The 18,300-nt window shown below is 39.0% G+C and overlaps 1 protein-coding gene across 1 annotated transcript in view; it reads left to right on the top strand.

Annotated features, from left to right (window-relative positions):
• The first annotated feature begins 1,721 nt into the window (after positions 1 to 1,721).
• The window catches only part of HTT (huntingtin), an 84,353-nt gene continuing 67,774 nt past the window's right edge, over positions 1,722 to 18,300 (top strand). The window contains exons 1-9 of the mRNA XM_010583518.1: positions 1,722 to 2,082; positions 8,364 to 8,447; positions 8,880 to 9,000; positions 12,632 to 12,691; positions 14,681 to 14,760; positions 15,214 to 15,352; positions 15,598 to 15,739; positions 17,224 to 17,402; positions 17,953 to 18,157. Of these exons, the coding sequence (XP_010581820.1) occupies positions 1,982 to 2,082; positions 8,364 to 8,447; positions 8,880 to 9,000; positions 12,632 to 12,691; positions 14,681 to 14,760; positions 15,214 to 15,352; positions 15,598 to 15,739; positions 17,224 to 17,402; positions 17,953 to 18,157 (1,111 nt within the window). The 5' untranslated portion in view covers positions 1,722 to 1,981. The remainder of the gene's footprint in view (positions 2,083 to 8,363; positions 8,448 to 8,879; positions 9,001 to 12,631; positions 12,692 to 14,680; positions 14,761 to 15,213; positions 15,353 to 15,597; positions 15,740 to 17,223; positions 17,403 to 17,952; positions 18,158 to 18,300) is intronic.

The following is an 18,300-nucleotide window of genomic DNA, read 5'->3' as shown; positions in this document are numbered from 1 at the left end:
GAACAGGTGAGTGGCATGATATGTGCAAAACCATGCATCGGTAAATTTTAATTGGGAGAACCTACTGATAAGGTACTTGACAAAGAAAAACCTGATACCCCTGAGTTCTCTTCCAGTTCCCCCAACTCCTGGTTTATGAGCCAGAGGCTTGCACTGCCGATAACAGTTGGGAAAGACAAGGAGAACAAAGAGGAGTGTGCTTGCAGGCAGGCATTGCCTTGTCCTTCCTGCCGGTGAGTCAGCAACCCTTAGGGGCCTGGCATGCATTTTGGGCTGAAGCTTCAAAACAGGTTTGCAAAGACTGACTTGGGTGGTGGCTTGTTTAATCTTTGATAAGAGCTTATGCTCTTTTTAACGTGCTTAAATTTATTTCAAAGTGTGGAGTGGCACATGTAACTATCACATAGCTGGACTGCTGCATACACTATGCTGTCATCCTTTTTCATGTATCGTTTGCTAAATAAAAAATTCATGATTGTCCCTATATTCCAGAGAAAACTGTCTGCAAGCTTTATCATAAAATAATCAGGAAAAATATTCTTTTTACCTTAAAAGCTCACATTTTGTTACACATTTATAATGAAATAGGGGTTTTGCTAGAAGCTGAGTTGCTCTCAGTGCTGTAGATAGGTTTACTTTCAGAGTAATGTTTCAAATGGTTCATCTTTTATTAACGTGCTAACAGAGCACTGTTTTACTGAATATTTGGCAAGAATGTGATCAGTGAGGTGGTTCTGTTGTGACTTATGTTGGCCTGAATATCCAAAGACATAGGCTTTGCTGCTTTTGTCCATCCCTACTAGCAATAACTAAGTTGCATATTAAGTTATTACTGGGACTTTCTTTTCTTAAACGTTTCAAGACCTGTTCTCCATTTGCATTGCTGGAACCAATTCCATGTGTTTGAGATCCAAGCTGACTTGCCAGTTCTTATCAGCTGTCATTTAAAATGTGTATCGGCAACTAGGTGTATTCACATCAGCGGCTGTAATTGGAAAGTTCACAATACTGTTGGTTGTTTTTAATTAAGTGCTGAGTAATAGAATCAACAATTTAAATGCTGTATACTGTATATTTAATAGGTGCTTTAAGAGTGCAAAAACTATTCTCTGATAACGCAAGCCCAGACGCACGAGAGGAGTGCTGGAAGGCTAACGGGTGCGTTGCCAAGGTTTAAATGTCCTGTTCCTCTAAGTGTTCCCTCTTTACACGCAGCCTCAACTGAAGGCCCAATGCCGGCAGCGCCTTTTGGCAACCACCTGTGTGCTAAGGGGGCTTGCTGGAACTGGGAGTGGGCGAGCCGTGGGGGCTACTCGTGACGCGTACTGGCGCCGCGGTGCTGCCGGCCGGGCCGGCGGGCTCTAGGACCCAGCGCCCCCTCCCTGCTCAGCCGCCCGGGGAGCAAGGGCCCTGGGTCTTCCTCACGCGCTGCCGTCTGCCTGATCCATATGCGGGAAGGGGTGGAGCCCTCTTTCTGATTGGACAGATTGTCGCTCCCCCTGCTGCCCCGCCCCATACCTAGCCCGCGTGCCTGTGTGTGTACGTACGTAAGGGTGCGCGTGACACCGGGCCGGGCGCTGCGGTCTGCGCATGCGCGCCCGGCGCGGCCGCGGCCAGGGCTGGGACCTTGCTCCGGGGTGGGCGGGGCAGCCCGGGAAAGGGGGCGGGGGCGGGGCAGCGGCGTGAGGACTGATGGGACGGATTCAAGATGGCGGCGGGGCAGCTGGGGAGTGCTCGCGGCCCCCTGCGGCGTCTCCCTCATTCATTGCGGCAGTGACGGGCGGCGCGGCGTGAGCTGGCGGCGGCGCCTCCTCCGCTGGCCTGAGCTTGCCGGGCGAGCGGGAGAGAGCGAGTCCGGGAGGAGGAGGAGGAGAGTCGGGCGAGAGTCGGGCCCGCCAAGAGGAAGGCGGGCGCCGCCGGGCGCCTGTGAGAGGGCGGGGAGGAGCGGCGGGTCGGTGCCGCCGGCGCGGGCGGAGCGGCCATGGCCACCATGGAGAAGCTGATGAAGGCCTTCGAGTCGCTGCGCTCCTTCCAGCAGCAGCAGGGTCCGGCTGCCATCCCCGAGGAGCCGCTCCAGAGACCGTGAGTGACCCGCACCCGGGGACTGACTGGGAGGGCTCCCGAAACGCTTCGGCGACGCCCTCCCCTGCCCCCTGGGGGGAGGCCGCCCCGCCGAGCCGCTGCCGCTCGGGAGCTGCTGACAGCCTGAGGGGGCAGCTGGCAGTCCCCGGAGGAGTTAGTCCTGGGCTGCTTCCCTGTCCTTGGCGGGAGGATCTTCCTGCGGACGTGTCTGGGAGTGCTGCCTGCTCGCTATTTAAGTTTAAGCTAGGAGTAACTTTCTGGGCAAGCACACTCGAAAATGCAGCAGTATGGGTAATGAACGGGAGTTACAAGAATGCTACATGGGTTTCACAGGCTGGTTCTAGGAAGGAAAACCTTAGTTTCAGCTAATACGCTGCTGGAAAAAAGGCAAAACCCTCTAAGCGTAACTTAAAGCACTAAGCCTCGTAAAGCTGCAATCTGAGCTCTGATGCATCTGGGGGGAGGTGGTGTGGATGTCTGTTTATGACAAACTTCACTTAAATGCTTGTGCTGTGACTTGCTGTGCAGAGACCTGGGAGGAATTAGTTTAAATATTCCTGATACCTTTTTGCTTTCTTAAACGTTAGGGACAAATGCATTATGTCCATGAGATATTCAGGTTTCCCATGGGGAGGCATTACTGGAGGACAAGGACAAGGAGCTGTTCAGTACCACAGTGCTGCCCCTTACATTTGCATCCTCTAAAAATAACTTCTATTGAGCAGGTGAAAAGACACGAAGATTTTTACAGGATAAATACGTGAGTCACGCTGTTGCTTTTTCTCCAGCTGTTGGGGAGACAGGAGAAGCAGAAGGGTTGAGGAGCAGGTAACTTCTAAATTGGCAGTGTCGTAGTGTTTTGGCAGAGGATACTAAGCATTGGAGCTGGGCTCTTGGCCACCTGCTCCTACAGTACTTTCTGATATGGATGCCAACTAAACTATCATGGTTGATACTGCTTGGAGAGTGTTGTCTCAAACAATCTCAATGCATTTTCATACTTTTGGGGCATAATAGATGAAAATACTCGTCTTCTTCGTGAGCTAATTGTTTTTAGATGCCTTACTGGTCTGCAGGGACTAATTGCTCTATTACGTGCATTACGTGCTAGTACTTTGTGTGACAAGGAGGATAGGTGGCCATCTATTTCCAATCTTTCCTATATGTAGTTGAAAAAAAAAATCTCTCTAAAAAGTTACTGACAAGGTAGATCATGGTATTTCAAGAGGAAATTCTGAAAATTATTTGTGATGCTTGCTGAGGGATGTTATGCTTGGTTTGGGGGTGTGAATTTAGGCATACTCTACTCAAAACATGATAAAATTAGGATTGTAGTTGTCCTTGTTGACTTTGCTTTGTGTTTAAAAATAGGCTATATGTTTTCAGAAAGCTGATGATATTGCATGCCCCCAGGAGCTCTACAAATTCAGTAACAGCATTAAGCCTCATAAAAGCCTGTGAAAGGATATTGTGACAGTCTTTGCTGAAGTTTCCCAAACTTCTAGTGAAATACCAGCTGACATCTCAAATGTAATTTGCAATACTGTCTGTGTTTGTTTTTGTAATGGGCTAGAAAGGAAAATTCCCTCTGTGTTTTCCTTGTGTTTGGGTAGAGGTGTTCATCTTCATTGTGGTTCTGTACAAATAGCACTTAAATATTTTGTAGTTCTATGTGGTAAATTCCTATTGTTCTATCTGTTTATTGTTGTGAAAGGATGCGAGCTTACCTATGGGTAATGAAAGAATAAATTAATTGGTGAATGTCATAGCATAAATGCTACTGATTTGCTCTTTGTTTCATTAGATATCTGTTTGGCATTGTCCATTAGATCAAAGTTGTCCTGTCACATAAATTAGATGAGTGAGAAGCTGTCATTCCTCAAGTTATAATCTCATTGTTACAGGTGGTGTTAGACATTTTTTTTGTTAGACTTTGTTGCTACAGTAAAACAATCCACCTCTACCTTTTTTTTTTTTGTCCCCAAATAAGCTACCTTAATTTACAGCAGCACATTACCTCTACATGATTAAAAATAATAATTAAAAAATCTTTCCTGTTGGAGTAGGCAAAAATGGCCTTTTAAATATTTTTTCATAGAAACTGAGCATTCCACATCTGGTTAGCGAATGAGTCCTGCTAAGGACTGTCTGTCTCCTGCTATGAAATGTTTTCAGATCACAGAGATTGGGGTAGAGAAGACTTAATTGTTTACACAACATGTATTGAAGTTTTTCTTCAGTTTATTGTAAGGCAATGACTTCTGAACTCTTGATAAAACTGATTTCCTGGCTTTACTTTTTTTATTAGAATATTAATTTAATTCAAGCTTTTACCAAGAAGGTAAGAGCTTTTTCTGTTTTAAGAGATTTTAATCAGCAATAATAATGTGTTCTGCTTTTATTATGTGTTACATTAGTCAGACATCAGTTTCTGGCTCCCTCTCTTATCTATCTCTTGCTGGTTTTTTTGTTCTATGAAGACTTAGGTTGAGCTCTCTGTTGTCATATTGCTTCTATAGACTTCTGCTGAGGCACCTTATTTTCTTCCATATCTATTTTTAGCTTTTTAGACCCTTAAATTTTGGTTGGAGTTGGGTGTTTTGTTTTGCATGACAAAGCTCCCACTAACTTAAAATTTGATTAGTATGATGTAAAAATTCAGAGTTTACTCAGTGAAACTAAAAAGCAGATGGGCTCTCACACAACATTCTATATTTTATGTCTTATTCATTTTTACCTCTATCAGTAAGCTGAGAGAATGACTTGCTAATGTTTATTCTGGAAAAGTACTTAGCTTTGATTTGATTAATCCAAAGGTAGATTCTTCACCTTTTCTCTTGTCAACTTGTTCTAATAGTTAATTATTGTAATTGTTTTTTAATTGTGCCCTATTTTGATATTTTTTTTCTTACCTTTAATTCTAACTTATTTTACAGCAAAAAGTGTTGCAAGAGCCAAAGTGTTGTCCAGTGATATGCATTTTTCTATGCTCATGAATTCTTCTGTTTTTTTAATGTTTGACTGAAGCTGTGGTTGTAGGTTGGTTCATCAGTGCTGTATGTAGAGGTATCATGAATTTTTTGCTTAACTGAAGACCATGTGAACTGCATGGATAAAACGTATTGCCCTGCTTCTCAGTGGTGGTTCCTAGATGGTTTTTTTGAAGTTACCATTTCTAGGGTGTGTTGTAGACCTGTTCTAGTTAATTTGACTATCCATCATTGTCTGTGTTACTACACATTGTTTGAAGTGTCTGCCATATTTGGGCTTAGTTTGTGTCTTGATCCATTCACATTTCTGTTTGTCGTTAATAGAATCTTTTTTGAGTTTCCCATTACTTTTTTCAAGATTGATGTCACGCTGTTTGGCTTGGCCTTTTTTCTTAATGCCTAAAAAATTATCATCATTGACCTGCATCTCTTTGTAGCCAGCTTCAGGCTCAGAGTGCAGAATTACCTGGGCTTGCTGGTTTTACATTGTTTATTAATCTTTTTGGCTAGAGATTGTCTGTAGAAGTATGCAGAAGATTCAACTCCTCTGCATGTGAGATGAAGCTTTCCTGTAGATAACTGCTACTTCCAATATCTCCTGCCTTCTGTTACTCATCAAACTGAAATGACCTTGCCCTTGGGGCTTGCTCCTTAAGCTCTCTTCTAAGAAGTGTGTGATGCTGCTGTTCTCCCCTTAGGTATGCTAATCAGCAGTTTGCCTGAGGACTTCATAATACTTCTGAATAGAGGCTTTTTGATTTGGGGTTTGGTTTTTTTTTTTTTTTGATAAAGTCATGCGTTCTGTCTCTAGAAACTGTTCTGTTATCCTTTTCCTTCTGTAGGCACAGAAAATGTGTGTGCACATGATGTACATTAAGTGTTTGTCTTCCACCTTTTCTTTCATTTCTTAAAAGGCTGATTTTTTTAGAAGTTGAGTAACCAAATGGCAGATAAAAGATTCAGTACAACAAACTTGGTTTAATGTTTGTTCATCTTTCCCTTTGGATAGTAACTGATAATTAGTCTTCACCTCTGTTATTTCAGTTTAAATGGTAGCTTGTTACCTATATGCCTTCCTTCTAAGTTTTCATGTAAAATTTTCTCTAGTCAGGCCTTTTTAAGTGAGGTGGTGGATTCAGTGTTAGGTGAGCTTTCTGTTTAGAGAAATCTGCCGAAGAGGTTGATCTGTACTATTCTGAGTAGTATTGAACACTACTGCCTGCCTTGCTCAGGGCTATATTATGTGTGGATAATAAAGAACTTTATTCTGAAAGCAGTCTTATTCAATATCTTTAATATGTTTTGTATCTGAAATAGTGAGCTTATGGGCAAGTTCAGATGTGCCTGTTCTATTCTTGGGTTGAATGTGTACTGAAAATGGTGCTCATAAGAGATGTGGGCAATGCTAGGTAAAATTATCATAAAAGTTGAAATTATTTATTCAGTTTCTTAGATGCCTGTTCACATCTATGGTACTTAAGTTGCAAAATCAGTTGGACATTTTTGGAAGTATTTGCTGTTATGTTAGAGGTGATCTGAAAGTGCTGTGAAAGACTCTGTGATGCTTTTTCAAGATAGAGGGAGAGACACTTTATATCTTGATCAAAGTCAGATTGGCTACTTGTATTCTGCCAGTTGCTTAAGAATACAAGCCATAGAAGAGACCCTCTTTAAGGAATGCTGAAGCTTACCTAAACAAAATACAGCCAAATTATAACAGAAAAAATGGCTTTGTTCAGAACTAATCCTTAAACTTTTAAAAAGAGAAAGTATTTCAGGAGTAAGATGAGAGGATCCTTGGGAGAAAAACTGAAATCTTAGAAGCAAACACTTCTCAACCCCTGAATTCCAACCTGATGGAATTAAAAGGATAGGTGTGCTTGCAAAGAATGACTCTTTTGAAAAACTGTACTGTTATTTGAGCTAAAGTTCTTAAATATTACAGCTTAGTTCTTCAAAATTTTTGTCTAACAATGTATTTTGACTTAGCTTAATTTAATGTGCTTATTGGCTCCTTGCTGTTGGTCCTTAATGTTGTGTTAACTATATTAATGTATCTCAAGGCTGTTCACATCATTTTCCAACTTCTAGTTCAGAAACGTTGTTTTGCTATTTGATGGTTTTGCTGCTTTTTGCTAAGACAGAAAATTAAATGTTAAAAATAGAGATGATCAATTTTCACTTGGAAAACAGAAGGGAGGATTCTCTGTGAATGTGAGTGGAGCAGGTACCTCCTTGTTGTGAAACAGACCTAGGAGAGCTACCTTTGGGTGTGCAGTTTCCTGCACTTCTGCTTTCCTGGAAGTGATTCTGCGTCAGTAAAGAGTAGGAGACACTGTGAGATTTTACTTAATTGTATGCAGTCATAGTTGTGAGTATCTCTCTTTTTTTCAGTTTCTTTGGGAGAGGAACAGGGAAGAAGCTTTTGTTCTAGACTCAGCCATAAATGGTTATAGGAGCTTATATTACATTGAAGTGAATGTTAAACAAATTTTGCGAAGTAGAATCTTTTCATATTGCGCTCTGCCTTGCTTGTAGGTATGCGATCTTTGTTTCTGTGAATTTTATTCTCTTTGTTTTAAGCTTATGTGCTGCCAGTTGACTAAGCTTGGCCTTTCTTAGACTATACCAAGTGTTACTATGGGGACATTATTCTTGATGGGCATAGACTGTGCCTAGAACTTTGCTATTTTTATAATTATGAAACCATTTGGAGGAATGTAGCATATGATAGGATTGCCTCAGCATCCTTTCCAGTTCAGATACAAAATGATCCATTTAATAGAACTCTTAGATTTCAAGAACTTGCCAGACAAAAAAAGGCTGAGGCCATATTATGTGTGAGGAAGGTCTTTTTAAAAGTGATATTTTTAGGTCTGCAAGACTTGTTCTTGTGGCTTCTTTTCCCCAAACATTTTCTTTCTGTCAGTTTCTGTATTTCAGCTTTGTCTAGGTCTGCTCCAATTTCTCCTTCCTTTCCCTGTAGTCCTCTTAATTCTGCAGGTTTTTTCCCCAAATACTTTCTCAGTGAAAGTTATGGAATTAATAAGATATTCCTTCTAAGTTTGTAACCTTCCCTTTGCTCATGTGCCTGCATGCTCTCAGCAGCAGTTAGTGTATGAAGTCCTGGTACTATAGGTAGTTGGTATACAGCTGTTTATACAAGGACCAGAAGAGTGCATCTTTTTCTTGTATAATCATTAGATGCTACTCTAGCAAGAGTGTTTAAATGGTCATTGCTCACTTTTGAAGTTTTATCTCAGACTCATTATCATTGTGTTCTTCTTTTAGAAAGAAAGAACTTTCAACTACCAAGAAAGATCGAGTGAATCATTGCCTAACAATATGTGAAAACATAGTTGCTCAGTCTTTAAGGTAAGACAATGTCTTTAATTTATTGCATTAATATGAATAGCTACTTTGGAGTGTTAGTTATTTGGAGGCTTCCTGATATTTGCTGATTTCAAATGCTCAACTTCTGTTTAAAACTGAAGTGGCACAATTTTTTATTTTTTTTTAACGACGCCAGATCTAAGAAGTAATTTTGTTTAAGCACTGGTAGAGTAGGCATTATCTTTCTAACTCAGACAGAGAAACTGAGGCACTGAGGTCAAATACCTTGCCAGGAAGGAGCAGGGAAATGATCTCCCAACTCCTAATGGAGTGCTTTAATCCACTGAATGTCTTCTCCTATTGTGTAACTGGGTATAATATATGTGTAGTTAGATTAGGAAACCCCCTCAAAAATAGCATTGGTGTTTGCTTTTTGTAGTGCGCATTGTAATTTTCTAATTTTTTTTTATTTAGAAATTCTCCAGAATTTCAGAAGCTGCTGGGGATTGCTATGGAACTCTTTCTCCTCTGCAGTGAGGATGCAGAATCTGATGTCCGGATGGTTGCTGATGAATGCCTTAATAAAGTTATTAAAGTAAGAACTTTCATGTACTGTGCTACCAGATTTTACCTCCTTTTGATGCAGTATCCTGTATGAATTCACACTGATGTTCTTTTAGTTGCTTTTCTTATTGTTGATAATATCTCATAATGTAAGAGGTTAAGTAAGCTTCTTTACTGTATGTGCTCTTAGGAGAGCTTTTTATGCCTTCTTTTTATGTCTTCTGTCATTCATCGTTCTAATCTTTTCTTCAGTCATTCATTAACTTTGTTCTCTTCAAACAAGAACATGGGCTTTTCTAAAATCATCTTGTGTGGGAGGAATACTCGCTCTATTATTGTTCTGTAAACATAAAGATACTTAACATGAGGAAAGGTAAAAATATTATTAAAAAGCTGACTGAAAGACTTAATGGCTTTTCATTCCAAACTAGTAGTATGCTGTAATTCAGGTAGTGTGATTTGCTGAGACTTGGAAGAAGAGCTTTTAGGCAATAATTGGGATAAAGATGGTGTTCTGGAGTTTATTACCCTACTGTGATCCAGAAAGAAGGGCTTGTTGGAGAACAGCAGGCGGGCATTCATATGAGGTCAGGCAAGGTCTAAATCTTGATTTGATGTATATTAAAATGAACCTTTTGAGTAATTGCTGTGAGCTGCTGCTTTCAGCACAGGTTTACCTTCACCTGCCCGTTCTTGTTTCTTTCCTATTTTCTGAAATACTTGGCCTTTGAGTCAATGTAATGTACCTACATAATCTAGTTGATGCACAGTTTAATTGCTTTAGAAATACGGAAATAATTTTCTTTACTGTGAAGGGGTGTGTAGAAGCAAGCAAATAAAACATCCCTATTTCTGTAGGGATTTCTCTCAGGTAAGTTCTATTTGGTATCCGAATGAGTTAAGTTTTGGGGGTTCTGCTTATGGCTGAAAGTTGTATGGAGAAAGCTTACTGATTATGTAGTGTATTCCATAATGATAAGGAATGAGGAAGTGCGTCTTCTTGCATTGTTTTTGTTTTGCCCTGTAGCACTTTGCTCTGTTCATTCCAATTTAAATGTTTTTCTGTTTGCAGGAGTTTAGGACTCTATGAAATGCATACACCATTGTGTAACTTAATTTGCTTTAAATGATACTCTGAAACAGTTCTAAAGAATGAAAACTTACTACTTCTTTCCACCAAACTCTTCTGTAGGCTTGGTATAAAATTGACCTCTTTAATTCACCAATCTATTTAATATTGTTGCCTTCTGGCATGTGTCAAGATAACTTGAAAAACTTTAATTTTTTTCAAATCGTTGTATGGTAGTTTGTTTTGTTTTAAAGATTAAAGTGGTTTTAAATGATGGAGTCTTCTATCAGTCATTAAGCTTGCTGGTCACAGCTGTGAAATAGTTGTGATATTCCAACCACATGGAAGTATCAGACTGTTATCGAAGCTGGTCATAGTTTATATTTTGTTTCTATATTTTATGCTATGTGGAAGCAACTTAGTCTTTAGGTAGATGCTCTCTCGTGTATAAATGCAGAGACAAAAAGATGTGCAGTTTTATTTTTGGTTGTGCAAGTAGCAGTGATGCTTGTGGTGAGTGTAACGGAGGCGTCAGGCCCCTAAGCTTGCATATTAGTCAACGTTCAGCTTTTCTAGTACCTCAGGCATTTTAGAGATTAACTCTGTTGCTAGAAAGATGCTTTATGCTTTCTGTCTTTCAATATAGGAATATAGATGTAAGCATTACTTGTGTAACTGTGTGTCTGTCTGGAGTTTATGCTCATTAGTATAATTAAAACGCTAACGCCTCTGTGTAGAAAAGGCTGTAAGTTGAAACAGCAAATAAGTTTATCTAAATACTGTAGGTCATCTTTAAGTATCGCTACACTTACCTGTCAGAACCTCACAGACAGCATAAACGGCTCAAAGTTTAAATAGCTTTGGTGATAACCTTTATTTAAAAGAAAAAAATACCAAGTTGGGAGTTACCAGGTTTCTGTGGGTAAGGTGTTACTGAAGCTGTCTTGTTTCTGAAGCTGATGCATGATGTTGTAGTATTCTCTGTGCTAATGATAGTGGTGGGACTGTTCACGCAGATTGGAGTACAGTTGGTCCCAGTAATTGGGATTTATTATTTGTAGTAATTTAGAGTTGACTATGCTTATGACTTTTTCTGTTTGGGATGACTTTTTAGATTCTAGCCTGCTAAAAATACAGGTATACACTAGTAAAAAGAGTTGCTCCAGTTGCGTGTGTTTTAAGGACAACTTACCCGTGAAGCCACATAGTGGCTGGTGCCTTTTTGTGTTGCTTGATAACCTTATATACAGGGACAATGAACTTCCTATAAAAACGAAATTTTGTGAAGTGAGATTTATCCCTAGCTACCCTCATCTAGGCACCTGCAGTTAATAGTTGGGGTGCTTATGACAATATAAAGATACAAGCCGGACAAGATTTTTCAGGAGAAGGTAGTAATACTATTTTATTATAATGACTGGTATAATTGGGGAGAATGAAGTTTTGGGGCATACAATTTTAGGCTAGGGGAATCGTGCTCTGGAGGAGCCACAGACACTTCACTGACCATCCCTAAGCAGTTGTGGCCTCTATATCAGCATGTGCCATGTAAGATTTTTGTAGTCATCGTGAGTAATCCTGTGAAGATGTGAGCTTAGTGGTTGGTGGTCAAGTAGGCAGATAGAAAATCAGAAATTATTGAATTATTGGTCAAGGAATAAAGAATGAAATACTAAACATTTTAGCACTGTATAAATCCACAATGCAGACACTTGCACACTGTATGAAGCTCTCATTTCATCTGAGGAAGTGCTGGTGGAAATGTTCATAAATAGTAGTATGCACTAGGGGGGAAAAAAAAAAGGGAAGAGAAAGGGTAATCGTATGTGTACAAAATATTCCGTAGGAAGAGATTATATATAGTGGAACTATTTTAATATTTTTTTCTTCTGCTATTTTAAAGATGGAGGGAGATGATTGAGTTGAGGTGAATAGAAAATTACTGCTTCTCGTTGCTTACTTATATGTACTCTAGTTCTTAGCCAGACTGCAGGTTCAGACTACAATATATGCTCTGTCGCAGTATGCTTGATTAGATCCTGGGATGCGATACTTCTGGTGTCCAGAACACCTTGTGGTAATAAATGGATGCAGAAAATAGACTGATTCATGAAAGAAGGAGGTTTCAAGGGCTATTAAAGGTGTGGGAAAAATACAACCTCAGTTTGAGAAATAGTAGGAGGCTGCTTGATGGTGGGGAATACCTCTCACTGCTTCTGAATACTATTTTTGTGTTCTAATATTCTATTCATGAGTATCTATTCCTGGCAATTGCCAGGAAGCATGTTAGGTTGGCTCTGCTTGTAGTCTGATCCCATCTGGCCTTTTTTAGGTAGAATGGGTAAAGCAGTCAATATTAACTGCAAATAACTGTTAGAGTTTGTGGAATTTGTCTGTGTTTCTGTTTTGTGTTTGTGTGAAAGATAAAGGTGTCTCTCTTCACTATTTAGCACTTTCCTGTTATACATCAAATATATAGGGGCAGTTGGATAGTTCTGTGCCTTTTTTGAAGTGGTTTTATTGCACGTGTAACATTGTTCCTGTCAAGTGCCTCCCCTCTGACACCGTATGTTCTCAATGCATTTTATTGCAGGCTTTGATGGATTCCAATCTTCCTAGGTTACAACTAGAACTGTATAAAGAGATTAAAAAGGTGAGTTTTTCTTTCACGTCCTTTTGAAATATGGTATTTAGTAAGTGCTTTAGTATATTGGAATGTGGCATTAGTGTAAATAAATAGTGTTATGTCTTTCAAGATCAAGGTCAAAGCTTCACTTTGGAAGTATTTGTGACTGTTTAATGTATTATTCTACCCAGTTCCTCACTATTGGCCCCACTGTTTAGATTTAACCACTCCTGAAAGCTTATCTGGCAGAAAATGTGTGAGCATTTGGTGTGAACAGCAGTCTTAAGTTACCCTTAGCGACTCTGCACCCAAACGAATAAGGCATATTCATGATGTTTGCTACAGTGACTGAGCTGGAAAGAATAACTTCAAGCAAAAGGGTGGTGAAAAGTAGGTGGAGGACAGTGACATTCTTAATTTGACATAAGTATTGGAGGAATCATTTGATCAAGACGTGAAGTGACCCAATAAAAGTTGTAACTACTTTGTGGCTGTCTGATGTGATGCTTCTGTAAGAAGCATAAGTAAAAATACTGAAGTGTCTCTTTTTGCACCAAAAGTCACAATTTAGTTATGTCCACGGGAAGAATTTTAGTAATAGCCTTTTTGAAGTACATGATTATGAAAGAAAAATGCTGTTTTCAGGACAGTATCACTGAAATCATGTCTCTTGCATCTATAAACATATAGCAAGGCTTGTATAGAGAGAAAATATAGGTGTTATTTGTCAGACAGTAATGCTATTTGTTCTATTTCTTTGGGAATGATGGAACTCTAGAAAATAAATAACAAAAGCAATGTGGATAGCTTTTCTTCTGTCAGATGTGGACTACTTGTAGGCCCTGTATGAACATCTTACTGTATTGTTGTACCTTAATGTCATGCAAAATTTTGGGGGGTATAGAAATGGACATCTAGCTAATTAACAAAAAACAGCCAACATAAAGAAAAACTGCTCTGAAGTTTCTGCACATTATGACCAGGTGCAGGAGGAAATATTTTGTTGTTCAGGTGGCATGTTCTTCTTGAATAGTTGCTCTGAGATTCATGGTAGAGGCAAGAGAGAGAGGTAGCAGGCATAACAGAAACACCCAGCACACTGAATTTTGTTTGTGCATCAGTTGGATCACTTTAGGAGCCATGCCAGAATATGTTGTTTGGCTCTGAACCTGAAAAATGCACATTTTGTAATTCAGATGCAAGTTTTTTTTTACTTGTCATGCTAACAAGACCATGAGCCTTTGATATACTAGCTAAAGAAAATAAGAAAGAAATGACAGTTTCTAAACATCTCAACTCTGTCTTCAGAGGGACTTGATTTAAAAAGCATTTGGTTAGGTTCAAACTACATTAGGTACACAATTTCTGCTAGACATCTATTGACTTCCATAGTTTTCTGTATTTCCAACAATACTGAGGAGCTTTACTATATCCTTAGACACTAGGTCTAAATGCATTCTGGGTCAAGTTAGGTGCACAACTGAAGGTGTCAACACAGACAAATAGATATTAAACTTCAGGATGCAAGCCAGTATGAAGTGATACAGATCAATATGTGGATTTTTTCTTTGGTATGCTCAGGAGCTGAACATTATTTATTTGCATATCTCCACTGCTGTCAATTTTATGCTGCATTTATATCTCTGCAAGTGTTCCAGTGATTTTTTAGACTCTCATATCATCAGTGTTTCTTTGTTGGTTGATGCCTTTCTCTGTGGTATTTTAAGCTGATTTCAGCAGAGTGGAGATCTCAGACATTTCCTTCTCTTTCTTGGCGTTCCTTATTATTCATTTTGGGTCACTTGGAAAATTCCTGATACCAGACAGAAAAACGAAGGCAGTCATGGAGCTGACATGACTTCCTTTTGGCTGAAGGAAATTTATGGCTTCCAGACACCTTACATTTTTATCTGTTTAAGTAAAATGGTATAAAACTGTATACTGTTGTATATTATAGGTATTTTTTTAGGAAATTATTTTGCTTGATGAAATGTAACAATTGCATACTCTGTCTAGAATGGTGCTTCCAGAAGTCTACGTGCTGCACTCTGGAGGTTTGCTGAACTTGCCCATCTTGTTCGGCCTCAAAAGTGCAGGTAAACACATCCTAGTAATGAACTTTCCAAAGAACATTTAAAAAAATACAGATGTTAACAAAATGTTACTGTTCTCAAGTTTTAAATATATAATTGGGAAGTTGGAAGAATTCCTGTCACATTATTATCTCTGAAGTAGCTTTATTTGATTAGCTGGTTATCTTTTAGCAGAGTTTTAGTTCTGTGCTGTACAGGACTCTGGGGAAAGGGGGGAAAAACTTGTGAAGACAATGACTTTTATTTTTTTTAAGTGTATTCTTCTCTTTAGTTGTATCTTAATGTCTGCAAATTGTATTCAGAAGGCTGTTGGGTTTTTTTCTACATTCTGTGTAGGTAACAGGTACATTTTTTTATGATTTAGTAATACCACAGAATTTGAGTATGAATTAAAAATGTTTAGATGGGTATGGTTTTTCTGATCTCAAATTAGTTTTTCTCCTTTGCCATACTTAGGCCATACTTAGTGAACCTTTTGCCCTGTCTAACACGAATAAGTAAGAGACCCGAAGAATCAGTACAAGAGACGCTAGCTGCAGCAATACCAAAAATTATGGCAGCGTTTGGCAATTTTGCAAACGACAATGAGATTAAGGTATCTTTCTTTAACTATTAGTGCTCCCTATTATATCTCTAAGCACAGTAAGCTATCAGCATTATCAATCAGATGTTACAGAAAGCAGTGTTAACAGCTGCATGTCTGAAGGCAAAAGTTGCCCTTGCTTGATGTATGTTAAGTAATGCTTTGAATGAATGAAAAATAAATTTGCTGACTACTTAATTCACTTCTGTCTCCTTTTCCTTCTCGTAAAAAGTTAAGTAAGATATCTTTGTTTTTAGGTTTTATTGAAGGCTTTCATAGCTAATCTTAAATCCAGTTCCCCTACTATCCGTCGAACAGCAGCAGGATCAGCAGTAAGCATCTGTCAACATTCGCGAAGAATGCAGTATTTTTATGCCTGGTTATTGAATGTACTTTTAGGTAAGATTCAGGAAGAAAAATTAAATTTGCTTTAGGTATAAGTGACATGAATTTTTTTTCTTTCCACGTAAGACACTTTTCGTATGTGAGAGGTTTTCAGGCAAAGCAAGGATACTTAGACTACCACTTACACTGCTAATGCCTTCTTTATTTTGTCTTAAGTTAGGTGAAGATATGACTAAAGCTATCTGTATCTCTGTGGTGCAGTGCTAATGCAGAATGCAGTAATGTTGAAAAGAATCAGCCAAAGCTAAGGAAGCAAGTAGCTTGTTGGAAAGTGAGGAGGTCTAGGGATTCTGGAAAAACTTGCTCAGGAGTCTGTGAAGCCTTGCATTGTTCAGCAGCTTGGTTGTTAGTGCAGCAGGTCTGAGGTGGAGGATGTGATTGTTATTCTGTGGGTCATGAACACACACATACCCTGTAGCTTGTTTTTAGAAGTGCCACTATGTAGATTCTTTGTTGAAAACCTAACTTAGACCAGAAATGGAATTTTTTTTATCCATAAGCACACAACTTTGCATGAAGAATTGCTTCTGTATTTCTTCAGCTGGGAAGTTTTAATGGTCTTCAGAATGTTTTGCAACTCACGATGAGATGCTTGTCTGGATTGTAGTGGAAACTTTTGCCTCAGTTTTGTTACTGATGAAGGGTTCTTTACTGTGTAGACTATATTGCAAAAGGAGAGGCAAGAAAGACCCAACAGATACATAAAGCATTATTGTGTTAGCCTTGCTTCTTTAAAGAATGGGTGAAAAATTCAAATGCCACGTAGTGACTTTCCTGACTCTGTGTGACTTGAAAATGGTGTACTGTGCACACATTGTTCTTTCCTGCCTCAAAGGTGATGTTTCATAACGTCCTGGCAATGGTACTGAATTCAGACAGGGGCGCTAAATAGAAACACCATTAATTAATTCTGATTTCCCTTTCCCCCCGCCACCCCAGATAGAAGGTTGTGGTTTTTTTACATAACTTATATTTGTTCTTAATATATTTTGTGTTTGAGTCTGTGATTAGCAGGTAAGTGTATGGAACAAGGTTCCCAATACTTGAGGGAGGAGGCAGAAGTGTAGATGTTATTCATTAGGATAGTAGTGCGTGTGTCTGTGAGGGAATTATGTTTGGCATTAATTAAACTGCCAGGTGGAGAGAGGAGGCAGGTGAGGAGTGCAAGAGAATGTAGATCACTTGGTGAAAGCATCGGGTATTATGAAAAAAATTTTTCTGTGTTTTTATTGAGTGAAATGTGGTAGGGAACAGGGAAGGTGAGACAGGGTCCTCTGACCATTCTCCCACATTGCTTAAATCATTGTCAGGAATATTAAATAATGCATATTTTCAAATGTTTCTACATTTAGAATGCATTCTTAAGTTGCTGCTAGGTTGTTTGTTTTAAAGAAGCTATTATATGGACTATGTGAAATAACATTTGTTTTGAAACTAACCACTGTCAATAAGTGAATTGGCTGCTTTTCTACCCCCAGGCTTGTTGGTTCCTGTAGAAGATGATCATCCTACTCTCTTAATTCTGGGTGTTTTACTTACACTAAGGTACCTCATACCTTTATTGCAACAACAAGTAAAGGATACCAGCCTGAAAGGGAGTTTTGGTGTAACAAGAAAAGAAACAGAGATTTTGCCTTCACCAGAACAACTTATACAGGTAAAATATGAATAATAATCCTACCCTGAAAAGTACAGTAGGAAAGGAAGGAAATAGAAAGGAATTTTCTTCCTTTCTAGGAAGAAGATAGGAAGGAAAAGAAATAAATCTTCTATATAGTATGATACAGCACTAGTTTGATGTTGAACATCTGAATTCTTTTCTCAAATTCCTGTTCATCTTGGTAAATGAAAGGTGGTCCAGTGACTGGAATTATTGATAAATAATGACCAGAAATCCCAGAAAAATGCATCAGCAGTACTTGTTAGTTGTTCCCAAAGGAGCTAAAGAACTTCATAATCATTATGGTGTTCTCTGATATGATTCCTCCTTCTATAACAATAAACAGAAACAACAGACTTCTACCAAAAAGGCAGTTGATTGGCTACAATTAATTGGCATTTTCCCTTTGAAAGAGTGTGGTGAATATTAGATATAGCAAATGTCAGTCATTTTTAATGTACCACTGAAATTTAATGTGGTATTTGAGAAGAAATGTAGTATGTTGTGTCTTCACAGAGACTTACTCCAGTACTTTGTTGGGTTTTAGGTTTATGAATTGACTCTGCATTACACCCAGCATCAGGACCATAATGTTGTGACTGGAGCTTTAGAATTATTACAACAGCTCTTTAGAACGCCACCACCTGAACTTCTCCATGCTCTGACTGCTTCAGGTGGCATTGCACAGGTCAGTGTATCCAAAGATGAATCAGCCAGCAGGAACCGCAGTGGGAGCATAGTGGAACTTATAGGTAAGCTATATTTTTGGCACTTCAAGTAAAAGGAGATGACCATACATCACCAGCTGTATTTCTCAGTGTTAGCCAAAAGTATGAAGGATAAAATGAAATGTATAAAGTTATGCATGGCTCCCCCCCCCCCCCCCCACAAATAA

Source organism: Haliaeetus leucocephalus, unplaced genomic scaffold (genome assembly GCF_000737465.1).
Source record: "Haliaeetus leucocephalus isolate CR32 unplaced genomic scaffold, Haliaeetus_leucocephalus-4.0 Scaffold906, whole genome shotgun sequence".
Lineage (NCBI taxonomy): Eukaryota > Metazoa > Chordata > Aves > Accipitriformes > Accipitridae > Haliaeetus > Haliaeetus leucocephalus.
Note: the sequence above shows the minus strand (reverse complement) of the source record. Positions and strands in the feature narration are given on the sequence as shown.